Source organism: Echeneis naucrates, chromosome 18, assembly GCF_900963305.1.
Source record: "Echeneis naucrates chromosome 18, fEcheNa1.1, whole genome shotgun sequence".
Classification (NCBI taxonomy): Eukaryota; Metazoa; Chordata; class Actinopteri; order Carangiformes; family Echeneidae; genus Echeneis; species Echeneis naucrates.
The window spans coordinates 8,767,460-8,788,381 of NC_042528.1; the positions used below are offsets into that span (position 1 = coordinate 8,767,460).

At 38.0% G+C, this 20,922-nt stretch overlaps 1 protein-coding gene across 1 annotated transcript in view; it reads right to left on the minus strand.

Moving 5' to 3' along the window:
* LOC115058673 (pyruvate carboxylase, mitochondrial) overlaps window positions 1–20,922 on the minus strand; it is a 231,405-nt gene that overhangs the window by 164,943 nt on the left and 45,540 nt on the right. The window contains exon 11 of the mRNA XM_029526110.1: window positions 3,430–3,592. Within this exon, the coding sequence (XP_029381970.1) occupies window positions 3,430–3,592 (163 nt within the window). The remainder of the gene's footprint in view (window positions 1–3,429; window positions 3,593–20,922) is intronic.

Here is a 20,922-nt window from a genome sequence, read left to right on the forward strand (position 1 = left end):
CAGAACAAAGTGTGCCTTAAGATGGGTTGGTTTAGTAAAGCATTTGATTTTATCAGTTGACAACTTTAATGTTGTGGTTAACACTGAACTCTGTGTAAATTGATTGAAAAACAATTATCAAAAAGCAGAATCAGAAATAGTTTTACTACCAAATATGTCTAAACATGCTTAGAAGAGAAAACTGCCTGCACTGCAATGAGCAGCAGGAGATAGTCATAATGCAGAAACAAAATAACAGCACGGGGCACAAACGCTGCAATTGTGGCTGAGAAGGAAAAACTGAGTAATGGTTGTTATGAACATTGTTTTACTTCTGTCAGTGCACACAGTCTACCGTACCTCGTTTGCTCTCGTATCCTCGTAATTTTCCATTCTGTACATTTACATTTTCCTCATATGCCGGTTCCATTTATATTTTTTTCCTCAAGAACAGAATGTTAATCAGAAACATGAAACAAAAGGTGTAACCATTATCAGTTTGAGCCATTGAGTGCTTGGTTCTGTTTTATCCACACTAAGCAGTCAACTGTCCATAACTAAAGTAAAAAAAAGTTCCTTTTCATTAATCCATTTCACTCTTTGTTGATTTCTAACCCTAACACCCAATTTACCATCCCTCCTTCTGTTCTGCTCTAAACAGCTAGCTGTGCATTTCCAGTACAATTTACGACTCCTGCCCTGTCTTGCTGACACACAACTCCTCTTTCACAAACTGACCCAATAGAGCAGGTGGCAGCTTCAGTTTAAACTCCATGTTGCTGCTTCAAACCTCAAACATCTGTCCACCCTTTCAAGGAGTAACCTTAGCAACACTAACTGATCATCCAAATTCCCCTAGACTTCTAGGGGCCAAAGCATAACCACGTTCTCATTTCCTTCCCCACCTGACCTTGTCAAAGGTCCCAAGATATCATTTATTTATCTGTCCCTCTAACATGCCATTCCACACCCATGTTATTCTATATTAATTTAGTGTGGTTCATTCATATTACACAGTGATGGTGCTGAGATGGTTGTTGCTCTCTTAACACGTTTCATAGCTCACCTACGACTATAAATAGTGCAGCACGGCAAAGGAAGGAAGGGAGGCTGGGAAGAAGGAGATTCTAGGGCTCAAACAAGAGAGCAATTGGGCTGAGGAAGGTAAAGATTTGGAAAAGACTGTACATTATTTAAAGACAAGTGATAAGTGGGTGGGAAGAATCAAATGATGCAGAGATGTCTGGAGAGAAAAACTACAGGGAAAACAAGGCAGAGTCCTTGAAGTGTAAAGGTTACAAACTACTCAATGGCTGCAGAGACTGTTAACTGAAAAGCACTGTATAGTGCAAGTCGTGATTTTTACAGTGAGCAGTTATGCACTGAAAGTTTGAATACCTCATAATGGGAATGTTATTTAAATATTTTGGATTTTTTTTTTTACTTGCTTCTGCAAGTCAGGCGTGAAACTACGTTTGTTGAACTAAAGGTAGTGATATATCCAGGCTCAAAAATATATTTGGTTTGATCATTCAGCTACAAAAATTGTTAATAAACTACAGCAACTGCCCCTGGGAGATAAATTAATTAGGTCAAATTCAATTGCACAACACAATAGTGCTTTTCTCGCGCTTACTCAGAACCAGGAGACAGATGATTTGTTTGATTGGAGAGTCACCCGTGCAAATCGAATCGAATCACATCACATCCAACAAGTCGAAAACCACGTCGTAAAGCCATGAAGCAGTATTGGCAGTATTTTATTCACAGCATTCGGGAAAAGCTTCATGGAGAAAACCAGGAACTACAGGATTTTGTAGTTTTGAAAATCACGCTAAAATTTCACATGCAGACAGCAGTATCATAACACTGTTGAACTTCCTTTGTCTATGACTGTGCAGCGCTGAGCTAAATATTTCTGACATGTTATTGAAGAAAAGTAAATGTCACACTACATTCTTTGTTTTTTGTTTTGTTTTTTTTAGTTTTTCTGTGCTTCTATTTTTTTCCCTTGAGCAGATTCCTCCCACATTTAGTAGAATTTAAGCTACACACCAAACAGAACCCAGCCAAAGTCATTCGGCCCACAAGGCTTTCTAAACGCTGTGCTCTTCTGAGGTCAAACCCAACATTATTGCTCATCATTATCCTGAACAAATGTCTTGATTTGCTTTCATTCTGGTAAATAGCTGTTTTAATACAATTAAACACCTTTTTTTAATTCAAGCTGGCTTTCATGAGCATTTAATTATTTGTAGAGCCCTTTCTGACACTATCACAGCTCATAGAAGTCAACTGAGAATGGGCATAAAAGATTAAAGAAAGAGAATAGAAAAAAATAGAAGGGGGTGAGTGGATCACTGTGTATGGTGAAGGGCAAAAGGACCTGACAGTAAAATGTGTCCAGGCATCAGACCTCATCCACAGGAGGGAGATTTTGCACGGTCACGAAGAGCAATGGCATATATTGTGTATAGATATACAGGGTACGTGCCTGTGGTTGGTTACACAAAGCACTCCTATAGTGACCTCTGGGTCTTCTCATATGTGAACACCATCAAAGAAAACCATTGGTCCTCTTAAAAAAGACACGAGGACAAAATCTCAATAAAAGTACCAAGAATTAAAAAACAAAATAAAAAAAACATAAGCTTTCGGAAGTAATGCATATATACGCAGCTGCAGCCTGTCACAGAGAGATGAGGAACACACACTCATTCAGTCAACTGGAAATACACCTGCATACAGAGAAATCATGTCACATGCTCCATAAAGTGATGCATTGGTTTGCAGAAATTGATACTACTGTATGAAATATGTGATAGATGTATAATTGAAGCGCTGAGTGATCTCTGCAGCTATGACTGCGTGCTCATGTTCACATACAGTACTCACTCACACACTCAGAAGGAAATACCAACATATAAAACCTGAACTTTCAAGCACTAATGATATTCTGCATTCAGAAGCCTGAACATGAAAAATGGAATCTATATTTGACAGGTGCTCTGAAATTATGCCATGTTCCTTTGTAAGACAATTTTTATGACATATGGACTAGTGGGAGAAGCTGCCGACATTTCATTTATGTTGCATAATAAGTCCTGGCAGCAGTTGGGATCTGGCCATTTTACTACTTAAGGTTGAAAATGGACAGTGATTTGGTCTCAGAGAAAAGATGTATGTGATTGCTCAACACGAATCTTGTTAAAATCGTGTTCAAATCTTGCCATGTACAATGTTTAGGTGGCCATGGTAACATTGAACTTGATTTTCCAACAGCAATTTCTGATTTTGAAAACAGTAACATACAGAAGAAAGAGGGAGAGGGAAGAGAACAGCTCCTGAAATCACTGAGGAAACCTGCCACATGATCAAAGTTGGTCAGGATTTGTCTTCATGGCTGTCACTGATCAGGAATGACTGTTTCAGATTTTCGATAGCGCCTACCTCGATCCTGCCGGTGTCAGGCTGGAAGCCTCTGGCTGGGTCTTCAGTTGTCACTCTGCACTGGATGGCACAGCCATTCACCCTGATCTTGTCTTGTTTGAGGCCCAGTTGTGGCAGGCTGCGGCCCTCACACACATGCAGCTGGGCATGCACCAGGTCCACGCTGTTAAAAAGACAGAGGTGATAGGCTGAACACGTTGATTTAACGCCCAACAGAGAGCAATTTCTTCTGCTTAAACAAAGTTATTAAGAAATGAGGAAATTTATTCAGAAACAACATAAGCATTCCAAACCAGGATGGGGTAGATGTCAAATGTTTGTGCACTGATCACTAAGTAACTTCTTCAGTCTTTACAATACAAATGATGCACAAAAATACACATTTTCCTTTCTAACCACTCTGATTCACTTGGATGAAATCAGTACACCTCATTTCATTCTGCTTTACTGATAACTTTAAAACAGTGATTGGAAACGCCTATGAAAATCAGAACTCCCTCTTTCAATACAGCCATGATACAAATTTGCATATACAGTACATTTCATTCGCACACATCTTTATGCATTTTGATCCACGAACAAATGCAAACCATGATCCATAGACGGAAGAAGAAAAGTATGCTATGCAAATTTTTATTCAATAACTATCTATTGGTAGAACAAATTTAAATCTGAGACAAGGACAATTATTTTCTCCAAGTTCCATGAGTTGTAACCCTGAACATAAATTTTGCATCATCTGTATGCAGGAAAATGACGCTAAAGCTTTAGGACCTTGCACAGTCCAATGCTTTACCAAAATATATCAGGGTATTTTGTCTTTATCGTTTTTGGGACAACGCAAATGCAGCAGTAAAGTGACACAGTAGATGTGGATACATAATTCTGTTGCTGCATCCACCCGGTGCCAAACATTAACACACTCATAACTGGGAAGCCACTGTGCCTTGTGGGGTGAAAAAGACAGACGGCACACACATTAGCAAGCAAGCCTGGATATTGGACACCGTCTTGGCTTCTGTCTCTTTAATGTCTCAATTAACTGAGATCCACATTCTGGCCAAACAGAAGGACAATTATGCATCAGCCTGGTGTGAAATGTGTTGGTGGAGAAAGCAGATCCACACTTGATAACTTGGACCAGCATTAGTGTCATTATTTTGTTACTGTTTAATGAAAATATTTGTATTTTTGAAAAAGGACAGCTATGTTCCTGCCCTTAAATAATAAAAGGTTTAGATGAAATTAGACATTTTATAACTGATAGGTTAGTTAAGATTCTCAGCACTTGCCTAAATGGGACACCAGTTTTTGACCAGATTTAAGAATAGTAACTAGTGGGGCGCCAGTGGCCCATCGACAGGAGGCTACAAGGTTCCCGTTGGCGTCATTCACTGCTACCTCTTCCCATTTACCCAAAAACATTTTAAAGGAGAAAACAATAATAATAATAGGAAATAACCTTCATTGGGTCAAGCTTCTCAGGGTTTTAAAACATACTGCGTATGAGAAGTCTTGTTTGAAATGTGAAGAGTTGAGTTGGATATCTTGGGAGTTAAGTAACCTGCTTGTTTTTGCAAATCAAAAATGAAACAAGCAATGATAAGAATAACTGAAGCTGAAACGTGATAGGAGAATTTCTTTGAACATTTATTTGTTCTGTCATTCCCTCACTAAGCGCTTCATTATATAGTCATGGAAATTGATGGAACAGAAAAACTGAAATTGAGAGACCAATATCTAAAATTTAAAGTAATAAACATACAACACAACTTATTTAGGTGTTACGTTGGGTCCCTATTCACAAAGATGGTGGTCCTTTCATCTTCTGCATATATACCTGGATTAGTAACAAATGAGATAAGTGAACATTTTCGGGACCAGGAGACAACTTTTTGGTGTCGGGGCACCAAATGGGTTGTTCTTGTACTAGATATCAGTTTTGAGCTAGTTTTTTGGTGTATTCATTTGGGTGCCTTATACAACTCTCCCCATTTTAAATATAAGCACTGACTAAATGAGGACCCGCAGGGTTTATGAAATTTATTGTACACTAATTTCAATCAGACAAATGAAAGAGCCCGCAGTAACAGTTTCCCATGAGCACAGCCAGTTACAGAATAAAACCTCTTCCAGAGTAGAGTCCAACTACACAGAATCACAGCGATATGCCTTCCGCAAAGTAGAGGATAGGAAAATGCACAGCACCAAATGGTCATTATGGTTTTCAAAAAGCATGACAATAACTAAACTCTGGCTATGTTAGAGAGCAGAAAAGATTAACCAGTGACATGGAAGAGGACTGACCTGAAATATCCATACAGAGAAAGGCTCAACTTAATGTCACCACAAGTACAGATCAGAATTTGATTCAGAGCAAAAAATGACTCGGAATAACATAGTTAGTGCCACTGAATGATCCAGTAAGATGCTGAATTAAATAATGGCCATGTGTCAATACTGGCGTACAGTAGTTCATACCTCCATACATCCCCATACATGTGGAAAGAGATGTACATTTGTATACATAAACTCCACAACGCTGACATTTATTTGAGATGTTTCCAATAGTAGTAAAGCATTAGAAGCTTCTATTTATCCACCACTTACCTTAATGTACTTGCATTTGCATGTCATGCCAATTGAAATTGAATCTGTTTGCAGAAAATAAGCAATTATTTGAAGAAATCTATAAGCATTTTTATAAGCATCCTGTTGAAGGATGTAGGAGTTCAGAAAAAAAACAAAAATTTTTTTGTTTACACATAGAACTGATAGTCATCGGAACAACTGGGTCCTGTAAATGTAAGGAAATATAGGGAAAATGATTTTTCTGTGGCATTGTTATTAAAAAGAGAAATGGACTATATTATGGACTTACTTTTGAGGACGTTTTGATTTTGTCTGTTTACAAGGAACAGTTATAGATCTCGAAGAGTGTGACAAACATAATTCCACGCTATCAAATCGATTATGAGTCAGAGACAGCAAAAAAGGGCGAAACATTATTGAAGGACCACATATTCCAGATGCATTTCACTTTTCTACTATAAATGGAGTTTTAATTCAATCAGCTTCTGCATTTATTCACGACATGTCTCAATGTTTGCATTATGTCAATTAGCTGGTGGAAACTTGATTAGATAGGAATTTATTTTTGGAAAAAACATCAGGCACAATATAAACTTCAATAATATTTTAAAACTAGATTTCGTTTCAGAGACCCTCTCCATTACTGAGCTTCAATATTATATTAGGTAACAGTGCTGGACCTGCCTTAAGGCCTTTGTCATTAAGGCTGATATTTGGGTTTGGTAGTGAAAGCTTGATAAATTAGGAATAATCACATTACAGCAAATCAAGTGGAACAGTGGAAAAGCTGCCTCCTTTTTCCTGATATAGTGGGAGCCCGGGGAAGTCAGCCAGATATACTTCATGGCAAGTCTTAGCTCCTTTTCTGAATGTTCAATTTGTACAAATTTTTAAAATCATATCACATAATCTGTGTAGCTTGGCTTTCTATTTTACTTAAAAATAACAGCATTGCTTTTCCTTCCTTTAAGGTTCGGATGTGTCAAAGGTGTGAATGTGTTTTGTTTAGTTTTTTCCGACAATACTAAAATGCCAAGACCAACATTGTATGTCTATTTTTGTGCCTGGCATCTCCGACTGCTTGCCAGTTGTGCCTTTGCCTTGCTTAGGCATTCTGAATGCATGCAAGGTTTATATTTGATCTCTGGCTATCTAAAGGAAAACTGTAAATCCTCAAGTATCATAGAAAATATGTATCTTCTCTTCCTCACAGTCAGTCTTATTTTGCATTTTGTCCTGTCTGGGCAACAACTTGTTTGAGGTTCTCGTGTGCTTGTAAATCTCTAAGATTTTTTCTTTGATGAAATCTTTGCTCACCAACTCGCTACAGCATACATTTTAAACTGCAGAACGAAATAAAAAGGTCCAAACTGTCAATAGCTGAACCCCAGCTACATTCCTGTCAGTACTATTTTAGTAATGTTTCATAGCAGCACCTGATGGGCCTTATTTTGAGTAGGCAGTGGAAATTCTTCCCTGTCTGACATATCCTGTAAAAATTCTATATTACTGTGAAAGCTGCAGAAACTATTCAGTGTTCCATTTTTGGGGGCACCTCATAATATGAATATTAAAATGACATCCTTAAGTGATCTTATGTTTAGAGGAAGGCCAAACTCTTTCATCTGAAGTCCAGGTCAATGTCATGAACATATGTATCCTCTGATGCAAATGTTAAATTCCATCCTGATGCTACTCCTCTCCAACAGGAAACTGTTTTTCTTTGAAATTCTCTGTTTATTGAAATTTGACAGGTCCATCTATACAATTTGATGATTACAAAGTCTCACCAAGGATGCCTTATGTAAAATATAGCTAAAACAAGATATTGTGCATCTAATTTAGAAATGCTGCTACAGAAGCAATTACAGGCCAATACTAAAACAAAAGCTGTGTTTTAACTGTGGGGGGGAAACAAAAAACAGAAGTCGAACTTAATAACTGGAACTAGAGAGCTGGAAGTGTACCCACCTTATATTATAGCTCACTTCAAAACAGAAATGTGGGGGAAAAAAAACATGGGATAAGAAATTCTATTACACAAATGATGGACATTCAGGAGAAATACACACTACCAATCTTTCTCTTCTTTGCAAAAACTTGTTCTGTTGCATTCTAACCAGAAAAGTGATTCTCTCCATTTTAAAGATTTCAAAAATAATGCCAAGCCAGTCATCAACTGGACAACTGGAGGTATGTCCGGTCTTAACCGCTTCCCTGTTATGGCTCTCCTGCCAGCAGTACTTAATAAATAACCATCAGAAGTAGTAACATAATGTGCTGGCAAAACTCCCAGATACAGGGACTCTAGTTTAAATGGAATATCCCCCTGGAATACTTTTTGCAGAATTTTATGAACCTCTCGCTAGAAGGAGATCAATAAAGGACAACACCAGAATATATGAATGATTTGCCTCAGAGAACTCACTCTTCCTCCAGCAGTTGGACGATCCGGTTATAATGTCTCTTTTGCACCGGGGTGATGAAAAACCTAATGAGGATTTTCCAACAGAACTATCTATAGAGGTGAACTTGAAGTTTTCCATTGTAGCTCACATAATTTCTCCCACTCCTCATCTGCTATAGCTAGGATTTCTTCCCTTTCCCATTTTTGTTTTACAAACGCTAAATTACATTTTGTTTGCTGAAGACCTTTATAGAGTCTTGAAATAGTTTCCAACAGGCAACTGTTTCCAGACAAAATTTGGCAATAATGTCATGAGTACACAATGTAACTTGAATATAATTATGCTAATGTTTTCATCTTTCTTTTCCACATTTCTAACAACGAGGAAAAGCAGAAAGAAGTTATATTTACATCTTAAAAATCACACACTTGTTCAGAGAATAATGGCAAAGATCAACTGTGATGGTTTCTTTTACTTCCCACAGAGTTCTGTGACCTGTAATATTAAACCACATTTACCATTACCGCCAGTACCTGCAGGAGTTTCAAAATCATTGGCACTTGAACCTTCTTTTTTTCTTCTTCTTTTTTCTTGTGTTTTTTAAATCACTTATTTCATCATACTTAAGTAAACACACACCAGCTAACCCTGGTGTGACAAAACCATCTGTTCCCCTTCTGATAGTGTAATGCTCTGATGTCCAGACTGCCCTGAATAAGTAAGACTGCTCAAAGGGAATACTGAAGCTTTGTCTTGTGAAAGCAACAATGACCAGAGCATTTGGAAAATTTGTTCATATATATGGTTTTACCTAACTCCCACATAAATGTTAAGGTTTGGACACACTTTCTCATTCCAATGAAAAGGAAAGGCCGTTCAAACTTCTGACTGGCAGTGTATTTAGTTGGACAAGGAAAAAGTATGCATCATATTTTTTACCCCTGTTACGCCGATCAAAGAGGGTGTATGCTTCCATACAGGTGACGGATGGATATGCATTTCAAAGCAAAAAGGTACATTACCCTTTAAAATGAAAATTACTGCAGGTCGTTTCTAGTGTCGAGTGCAATGAAGGTTTCATTAAAATGTAATTATTTTGTCTGCCATGATTTCAGCAGGTTATAGTACCAGGGTTGAGAAGATCAGGGCACAGGATGTAAAAAGTGCTGACCTTTGACAGTGGGGAGAGCACCATTGTGCACACAAACACACACAAAGCCCTCCCCCCATCAAAGCTCAAATAAGTTCATAAAAATGTATATGCATACATCCAAGAAAGCACTCATCATATTGCCCCTTTATAGACCACAGATATGCATGACCTACCCCCCTCTAGATACAAATTATTACAGTACATGGAAAATACATTAGCTACTAGTCACTAGAAACTCAGGATATAAAACACACATTATCTGAAGGTCCAACACACACAAATCACATTCAGCAGCAAGCACACAAAAGCCGTCTCAATCTGTCAAATGTGTATACAGACACACACACACACACGCACACACACACACCAGGACCATGAAGGCTGAGTAGTAATTGCATATCTTTTTTTTAGTCATTTCACTCAGAGCTCATTAACAAAGGAGAAGGAGATGGCACTGTGCTCAGAACTAAGAGGTGAGGGGGGGAAGCATAGGGAGGAGAAGACAAAGGCTTCTTTTGGTTATAAGTGATAAATTTTTAAGAAAAGGAAATAAGACATATAGGCAGGGAGGTAAAGATTATATTCTTCTCTAGTCTCAAGAGCAGCAGGGATGAAGGTGACAGAGATAAATAAAAAAAAATAAAAAAAGGTAAGGTGACAGCTATACATCTCCAATTCAAGGCAAGAGAGCAAGAAATGAAGTGAGGAGAAAAACTGCAGAGAGCATGGAAGAGGATAAAATGTTAGATACCAAAACTGAAAAGAGTGAGTGGCAAAAGTGGGAGTGAGAGGAGATTGGATTTAGCCTCTCTCAGAAGGACAAAAGGAACAAAGTGAAAGAGGGGATCCAAGAGAGCAAATGTGGACAGCAGAGGCAGAGGTGTTGGGATGTGAATGGGAAGGAAGAATGTAGGTATAAGAGCGCCATGTTGGTAGTGTGGGATGAAAGAGATGGGTGGGGGGCGCCATGTTGAGCTGAGGAGGGAGAAAGGGAGAGGAAATGACTCGGGTTAAGGATGGGAGACCGTAAATCAGAGAAAGAGAAAGTAAAAAGAGAAAGGCAAGAGATTAGGTGGCAGGAAGCAGATTCACCTATATTTGGACAGAGCAGATTAGCTATGTCTCACTGTGGCTCGATGACATGATGGACCGATATGTGACTGGCAGCTAACCTTATTAAACTAAGTAAGAAAAGAAATGAAGTCAAAATATTTCTGTGATTATAAATGGTCAGTTAAGATAAGATGAACATAATGGTAAGTTTGAAAAATTGGGGTGGGAGGAAGAGAACAAGGGGTAGATTGAACAGGTACAGAAGAGATTTTAAAGGTTAGGATTGGAAATAAGTGGTTTGAATCCTGCTTCTTTATTATTATTAATATTCATCCTGCTTGTTTCGCTCATATTCTGCCTCATTCCAATTCCCTGCTCTTCTCTTGTCCCAACCTTTTTCCTTCTGTCTCTCCTTTTGTTCTTTTATCTTACATTGTCTCCAACTCTCCTTCCCCAACTACCACATGTGGTCTCGAAATGCAAAACATTTTTTCTTTTGAAGTGAACAGTGAAATTCATAACTTCATTAGTGAACTGAGTCTACACTGTATCAGGATGTTTGTGTGTGTCTGTTTTTCCTTTTCGTTTGGGTTCACTTGCGTTCACACAAACACTGTCTCTGGTAAATACATTTTTCAAGATGGCTCCGGGGCAAGTGGTAAAAAGCAAAGGAGAAATGTATTTCTCATTTCAGTAAAATTAATGTAGACTCTTGTCTACAATGTGTTTGCGCAACTACCACACACACACCAACAAAAACCCTTGTCCATATAAATAACAGGAAATACAGCCAACATGTTTTCCAAGTCAACCTTGGAAATGTAGAAAAGCATAACTGAGGTAGTGCTTCCCATGGACAGAGGAAATAGGCACACATTGATAATCACAAACAAAGACAACAGTACAAACCAAAGGGTAAAAGTGAAAGAATAGGGCCTTGAAAAAAAAAAAGGTTCTATTGAGAGGAAGCAAAAGACAAAAGCAATGCATAGGAAGGACAGATGGATACGAAAATAAAGATCATTTCAACAGAGCAAAAGAGGATATGAAAAAAATGTGATGGGGGAGGCATCAGCCTTGTGTCTTGTTTTGTATGAATTTCATTAGACAGTTTTTAGACAGCAAACAGAGGCAGAAGAAGACGGAGCCCAGAAAGGGGAGGTGAGAAATGGAGACCCAGAGGAAGGAATGGGTTGTCTGTATTTGAGAGAGAAGGAAATAAGAAATTTGAATCATTGTGGCATGAAGATGGCATTTTGACATCAATTTAGCTTGGAGCAAAAAACTATGCTGCCTGTTCAATATGCAAATGAAAACAGAATATGGAGGGAGAGGGGGGAAAAGGGGTGGAGGGAGGGGAAAAATTATTAATCAGTATATCAATATGAGGAGGGGGAGACGAAATCTAAACTATATGGCCAGAAAAATGACAGAAGTAATGATAGATGAGAACTCCGAAGGAAAAAAATATCTGGAAATTTAAAATTAAATTTGAATTTAAAGATAAGTAAAGAATAGCTTTAGGTAAACAGAGATAAATAGGAACAGTTGGGAGACATGAGTGAGGAAGGGCAAGCGAGGAGATAGAGGACAAAAATTGGCATGCATACATAAAACCCTCATGACACCATACACAAAAAAAAAGCTGGATCTATCTGATTAGATTTCCTCTTCTTTTCAGCTCACTTTCCCCATTTTCTCAGGCCTCACTATCAGGATATTAATTAATTCCTGCTTCCCTTGTTATAAAGCACATGGAAGAGCAGGGAGAGGAATACAAAATAGCTCCTGCATCCAGAAGCCAGTGAGGAACAAGATGAGAAAGGCTGAAAGGAGTGCATGCAGATAAGAGGAAGACAGAAGGGGGTGAGGAAGAAGGAGAAATTAAAGACAGAGTGGAGGGAAACAAAAACAATACAAGCACATAATGTAGTTCCAATGACACCAACATCTATTGAAGACAATATCCAAAACACATTTCCCGTCCAAAAAAAAAAAAAAGTCACCACCTGGATTATTATTGCATGGATGATTATGATTCAGCTGGCAACAAGTTATTTAACCCTGACTGATGCAGTCGGGAGCTTCTCATTTCTTAAATAATCATGTTGGAAGACATCCTGTGGTCATGGAAAAGATGCTAATCTGTTTCAGAAGGGTCAAATTATTAGCATGCATCAAGCAAAGAAAACATCGAAGGTGGTGATTGTTTTTGTCCCTGATGCCAGGATTCATCAGGGTCAAAATGTCAGAGTGATTCAGGGAGTATAAGACATCATTTTCACACCTGAGAATCTTTGATGTGCTGGAGAGGACTTGGCGCAACTCTCCCATCATCAATACAAGATCTTGGCAAAAAATTATTGCATCTCCAAACAGAAATAAATGTCACATTGCAGAGGCTTATCAAAACAATGCCACAGCAAATGCATGCCATCAAAGCTGAAAGCGGCCCAATGAAATATTAGAGTGTGACTGTATGAAGTACTCTTATGCCAATTAAATGTAAATAATCCTTTAATTGGCTGTTAATTTATAGTCAGAGCTTTACATCAATTTCTTTGGCAAAAAAATACTACATATTATTTAAGCATAAGTCATCAGCCTTGATACATCTAATTATCTCTGCTAAGAGCTTTGGCAAGCTTCATCTTTCTCACCGAATTTAACATGACATGCAGTTATTTATTGTCTAGTGGTACTAAAACAACATGGCAGTGGTCATTTTTCTTTCATGCAGCAGACATTTAGGGAGGCAAAGTGTTGGGGTCAATTCAGTCTTAGCTTTGTTTTGAGACACAAACGGATCATGTGGTATCAGCAGGCGATACTGACTCAGTCTTTTGGGACAAAATGTTTCAGGGAGGGCTCCGACAAACATTCATAAAACTAAATCAGCAGGTGACAAACAAATTTTCACAACCCACCTGGTGATTAGTGCTCTGTCAAGTAAATGGGTAGGAGCTCAAGAGTGAAATGACCTGGTGAGATGATCAGCTGCAAGGAACATTTGTAAACTGTTGGTCTATGACAGTTTCTTGCCATCCTTTCAGTTAATCAGCAACTGAACTGTGTGAATAGTTTACAGGTGTAAAAAAAAAAAAGTAAAAAAAAATATATATATTTAAAAAATAATGCAAAACACTAAGAAAGTTGCAAGTCCTCTACTAAACAATTCAAGACTTAAACATTTCAAAACAAGACAGCTTTTTTTTTTTTTTTTTACAAGATCAGATTCAATTAATACAATATAATCTACAGTAAATATTGGCTGTATCACAAGCCGAGCAGTGGTCAGTCTTGGTATGTGCAGATAATGCTCAGTCCTAAACCAGTCCAGAAGTTGTTGATATTCTCTGAACAAGTCAACAAGTCAAGTATAGATTAACTGCATTTATTGAGTACAAGTGGCACAAAATTGTGAATAACTTAACCTCTGTGACTTTCTGAGTTTCAACCCCTGGACAGAGCATGAGCAGAAAAATTAGATCCCATGTGATTCACCCCTCAGTTATATTTCACTTGTCTGTCTCAGCTTTGTAGGACAGGCTATTTAAAGCCATCTTGGGAACCTGTGAGAGTGAGGGAGCTCTCACATTCCTGAAGGTCTAGACTGACGTGTAACATTGATGTTCTGGAGTGCATTTGAAGACACCTTGGTGGTTAATTAAACTGAGATATTGGCAGGATGTCCATCTCCGCAGCTCTGTATTGACTCAGCAGTGTTGGTGTTTATGATTAGGAACCTGGTTTGGAATAATTAGAATACTTCATATTGATGATAAACTCAAATTGAGAACTGCTCCCTCATACACACACTGTGATACATACTTGTAAAAGTGTTCTCCAGCAAAAATGAAAACTTTACCTCAGTCTACAATGATGCAAACACAGCACTGAGTTTGTCAAATGAGCTCATCCTATCTCAGGTCCTGCTTAGCACTGGGCTCAAAACATAGCCAGAATGCTTGACGAACCCAGAATATCTACTCATACCCTATTGCTGGGTATCCTTAAAAAAATCTTTGATATCAATACCGGTTCTGGAATGAATTTCAGAGCCAACAAATCAAATATGTTGCATACTTGGTCCACAGCCATTAATGAGAGTAACTTCTTAGGAATGGAAATTTAGTAAGGAACAATAATACAGTGTTTTGGACATTTGGAAGGACATTTATGGCAGTGAGGTTTTTTGGTCGGAGCCAATACTTTGATACCCCAGATACACAAATAATACATATGAATGTGCATTATATTTTGTGCAGTACGATACCAAAAATTTTGCCATTGTTACTGTGAAAAATACTGTATCACTGAAATTATTACATGCTTTGAAAAATGTTACAATCACGCATCAGAATTCAATTTAAATAAAACAATTAAGAAGAACAGCTACACTAATCTGCAAAAACATCAATTAAAAAAAAAAAAAATTTAACAAGAAGAACCACTGAAAACGCAGAGACCCTTATCGATCAAGTAAAATGCAATTCAGATTCTCTCATTTGAAAATTTGCACCGCAAAGGTAAGAACGAGATAGAAAAAACTAATTGACAGCTCTCTCCCATACACACAAACACCATCATGGATACTGTATGTGCATCAACTCACTAAATGCACGTTGTTAAAATATATCTGCTGCCACACAGCGCACATCTGGAACACCCATATAAAAAGATATCCAAAAAGCAGCACACAATATTGGAATACACATGCAGATACATAGAAGGGAACATGCACTCTCAATGACAACCCTGAGTCACAGAACAGCCCAGATAAAATATGAGCTTTGGCAGAATAAAGTGGAGGTACAATGAGGAGGCTGTACAGCTGGCAGAAAAAGAAATTGTATGCAATAAACACTACATGAAAGAAGAATGAGGGTAGAAGAAGAGCAATGAAGGAATACTGAGAGAGGAAGGGAGGGAAAGAAAAAAATAAATAGGAAATGGGATAATGATAAAGAGATAATGTAATTCAGCTGTGCTAGAGATAGCCCACTCTGCGTGTGCAAAGTATATGTACGACAAGAAAGCAAGGAACGAGGTATGTAGACAGGAGGAATCACTAGAATGAGAGCAGAGATTAATGTATGAGGGAAAACAGAATAAAGAGGGAAGAAGACGTGTGCTACAAGGTGATAAAGGGAGATGGTGATGCTGTTTTGACATGAAAAAGCAACTTCAACTTAACTCTTTTTCAAAATGTGGACTGCCCCCTCAGTCATCTGAACTTTAGTTGACTAGAAGATTAAGCCACACAGAACCAAAAGTAGAAAGTGGTAACACTAATTATGTTGTCAGTAAATAGAAAGTGTAAGATCTATTTAAGAGAACTAAGGAATACTTAAGGAAAGTGACATGCAAACAGCTGCAAATATTTCATCAACCTCAATCTGGGCTCATGTGAAATATGAAAATAGCCTAACACTAGGCACTTCGCATAAACTCATTCTTCTCGTTATATAATCTGAATAAATAGGCCTCTCTGGTTCTACAACAGTGGAGTAAACTTAGAAAAGACTATTTACACCAAGAAGGTTTCGTTTTCACTACAGTTTGTATATCTGCCAGATTACAAAAACATAATTGAATTGATTTGCACCATTTGAGCGTAGGTGAATGGGTGAGAGAGAAAGATAGTAAAGATAGTAAAGTAAAGATACTAAACATGGTTTTGTGTTCTATGTGATGTAGGAATCAAAACATTTTCTGATGTGCCTTTTTAAAATATTATAATTGTAAAATATTTTTTAGTGTGTATTGCGAATATATATTAAGTATTCTGTTATCGCCCTGATTTGTTGTAAACAACATGTCAAGTTTATTTTTGAAGTCTTTATTTTGCTGCACTCATCCTCAAAACAACCAGTGCCCTTCTGAAAAGGCAAACTTTAAAAACTAGGCCTCTTTGGAAAAATTGCCAGGAAATTTTCATAAATCTGGGAACTGTAATTATTAATAAATGTGACTTTATATAAATGTGGTATGGTCAATCTAGTTTAAAAAAAAAAAAAAAAAACACGATGTGAAAATTTCATGAAGAAAGCATACTGGATTGGGTGTACAAGATGCCATGATGGTTGGTTAATAATGGCTATTGGCTTTTTCATAGAATATTTGAAAATTTTAAAAAATGAAATCTATATTATCTGCCTTTTATCCATTTAACAATGGCATCATGACTCCCAGATGCCAATGCTAATTTGCTCTGCAAGCCTGCATCTTGTGTAGAGAGAGAGAGAGAAAAAAAAAAAAAAAGGCATGCACTACATAGAAACATCTTTACACAGATGCATTCACCTGAGCAAATAGGAAAACAAACAGTTGTACATGTAAAATCAAATTTTCAACAGAAATCAGGGTTTATCAAACTCTGTACCAATGCCCATTGCCCATGCCCAAAATCCATAATCCTCACTGCTGGAATTTTCATTAACAGGTTTAGGACCAATGAACCATGCAAAAAAAAAGGTGAATGTGCAGCAGAGATGGAGTCACTGGGTCACCCTCTATATGAACCAAAGCCCCGCACAACTTAATGAGAAACCCAGCACGCTGAGCAAATTGGAGATGTCCCTTTGATGTATGTATATATGCCTGTTCTGATGTTAGTGTGAGGGAAATCAGCAAAACAGCAATTTATGTGAAAGCCTTATCAAATAAAATGATCTTCTCAACAGGTTTCTCAGCGTCATACAATTATGTAGAGCCCTGCGGTGTGCAGGACATCCCAGCAATGCGGCAAAGCTTTCTTCACGTCTAGGTAGGAGGGATTTCATCTGTCATTTCACCCCATTATATTCCAATCACAGTTCTCTGACTAACAGGCTGGTGAATCATTTGAATGCAGGCAGTGATGCCTCATATCAAGTATGTTGGTTAGATTGTAGGGAGCGACATAGCAGTGACATAACAATATTGACAAGCAAGAAGATTGGTTTGTTTAAATAGACAATGTTTCAGCTCCTTTACAGCAGACTTCAGTTGGTTGAAGTATATCACAGTATATCAGGCAAACCCTTTTGGCAGGCAGACCCTTTTGGGCTCCTCACTGCATTATCCAATCAGAAATTCCTCAAATGCAACCAAACCCTTAGTGGTGGCATTTATAAACATAGGAAAAAGGATGAGTCACTTCTACATGTTCTAGGTTTGGATGATGTATGCCACCCCCTTCTGTATCCATCTTCAAATGAATATCTGTCCAAGGGCTTTACCCATGATCCACCTCTGTTTGATGCCAAATTCTCTGGTTTCATCAAGTCTTTGATACAACTTGGTTCATAAGTCTGTAGAAAAGGCTTACGAGGAATCCAAAGGGGATTACTGGACGGAACGTATGGAAATTACAATTTAATGTATCTTTTACATTATGCTAATTCATGCAAATTAGGCTTTCATTAATTCCAGCCTTGGGTTTAAATGGTGTTGCTGTTGTACAGGAGTGCTGTCTGTCAGGATCGCATGTGAAGAGAATAGCGCAGCAGCACAGGACACTTAATTCATTTAAAAATCAACAGAAAAGGTCAGCACCATAGAAACACCAATACCATTATCCAATGCAACCATGTTGCTATTTCTCCAAAGCATACATTTTGGCTCAAAAGAGGGACAAATTCATGAAGTAGGCCCTAAAATGCATAAGGGACATCATAGTTGTGAAACTTTGTATTCCAAAATTACATTTAAAAACATGCAGTCAGCCGTGGAAGTATCTTTACCCATTAGAAAAACATTTAGTGATGAGTCTCATCAAGAAACTGAAAAAGTTTCTTGCACTATAACTTATGTTGGATGTTCAACAATTATCTTCATTCACACACAGAGCCAGTGTCTTTAATTGCGTATGAATCAGTATACGGTACAGTGTGCATCCAGTAAATGCCTCCAGTGTCATTAAAAGGCCATAATATTGAACAGAAAAGTTGAGTTTGCCCATGTGCACAAAAAACTATTTATACAACTGAAAACAATGACAGTTCTGATTATAATCATGATAAGCATCCTTCCCATTATCATAAATAGCCTCAACTCACTCTCTTCCCCTCACACACACACACACACACACACACTTAAATTAGATTCTCTCCTGGTGTCAAGAAACAAACACACAGTAAGAAATGCACAGTGAGACACACTCATTCTTATTCATCTGCTTACTTCTCAATCACTCACTGTATGCCTCACTGCGCAATTATAATCACCTTAAAATTATTTTATGACGTGCTCACAAAACTAAACATAACTCCTCCAAGTGCACTCGCACACACACAAAGTACTATTGTTTGTATGTGCATTGTAACACACACAAGCTAAAGAAAATAGTTGAATACCAGTGCTAGATTTGGTTGTATACTGCAGTGCTTACACATTCATCTGAATTTCCACGCCAGCATCAAAGCATACTGTAATGTAAAGGCTGATTCAGGTAATCACTGTTATACACACTATTTACTCAAACACATACACTATAATATACTATTATCTAGCTCATTAGAGAGCATCCAGGCATGTCATCTCTGCAGTATGTCCCTGTCAGTGGTTCTCACACACACACACACACACACACACACACACACACACACACACACACACACACCTCTGTGGCCAGAGGAAAAGCTGTGAGTGGTTTACAGCTGCATGTGTTTTTTGTGGTGATGAAGACAGAAATGGATGTAAGTGCAAACAGAGTGAGAAAGAGGGGAAGAAAGAGCAGTATGAGGCAGAGGAGGAAGAATGGGGAAAAAAATAACAGGTTCCAAAAAAAAAGAAAACATAACACAGACAACCAAAATGCAGGAAGAGAGGTTAAGGAAGGATAAGTTGATGGAGAGACTGCAGGAAAAATAAAGGAAATGTTGATCAAAAGAGGACATACAGCTTGGAGGAAAGGAGAACCAGCACAGTGACGAAGCATGCAACTAGTTTTTGGTATGTTAATTGTTAAGCGTGCAGTGATCCAAAGCTGACCTTTGCTTGAATATTTTTTTTATTCTTTGGTGTGCCAAGATATATGAAAAGGGTTGGGAAAACTGGAGAGGGAGAGCAAGGATAATTGCTGATGTGGCAGCATATCCTCCAACTCCCATATTCAGAGTAAATCAAAGCCAAGAGATACTGGCTGCTATAGCCGAGATTCAACAAGGAGGGAACAAAGGGAGAACGATAAATATAAAACTTTGGAGAAAGAGAGTGTGGATGAAAGGAGAAAGATTGCAAGGCAAGAAGAAAACAACAAAAGAGGCTCAATGACAAAATGAAATAAAAAAAAAAAAGGGTACGACGAGACACGGTTTCACAGTGGGATGTATTAATGTAGGAGTCCTCTACTGACTTAAATATATCGAGCCAACGCAGGCCTGAAAATTTGGTCCTGCAGGGCGCTCTGCTTTATTTTTACAGTGGCTACGGGCTGTGCAGTTTTCTTTTTAATTCACTGCATGTCCTTTCTTTTTCTCCATTTTTAACCCCTCGTTTGTCAGACCCTCTTTCAATTAATGCGAGGCATTGTGACTTTCTGTCTTTCTAACTCCCTCTCCATCACCCTTTCTCAGCCTGATGAAGATGGTGATCGGTCAATTTAGACTAATTAGACAACCAAAACATAACCACGTGCAACACACATTTTCCCTCAAGCACTAACGCATTAATGCATGTACATGCCCAAGAATCCACATATGAGGGGGACAAGGAAATGATGGCGTGTTTTCATTCAAGCCGATATGGGTGCTCACACAAAGAAGCAATAAAGCCAATAACGACTTTACCTCACTCTCTGAAACACATCAAAATGTGCTCTCTTACTCGCATGGTAATTTTTGTCGAGAAAACTGTCAAAATTAAAAGTAATAAAGGCAAGCTGCAGCCCTTGTTCTCAGTATTGAAAACACACAATTTGACTATAGTGCTGGCTAAAAACAACACATTATACCAGCCACCTCATCTCTTCCTGTAGTTTCCACATTTGCAGCTAAAAGCAACCAAGGCATCTTTCTAAAGCATTTGTCTCTATCTTACACAAGGAATACACAAATACACTTCCTAAACACCAATATTACTTGCCCAGCTGCTCATTTCCTTCATTTTATAAAATTTTTTTCCTTTACCAGCAAAAATTACAGTATTAAACAAAGTATGAGATAATATCACACTCACCAAACATTGTGCAGTAGTTTCAGGGCATTTGTTTGACATTAAGACACTAAACTGGCAATGACTTTTTTTAATTACAAATTAGACCCAGACATTTGTCATTCCACTGTATGCGCAAATGATGCGTTC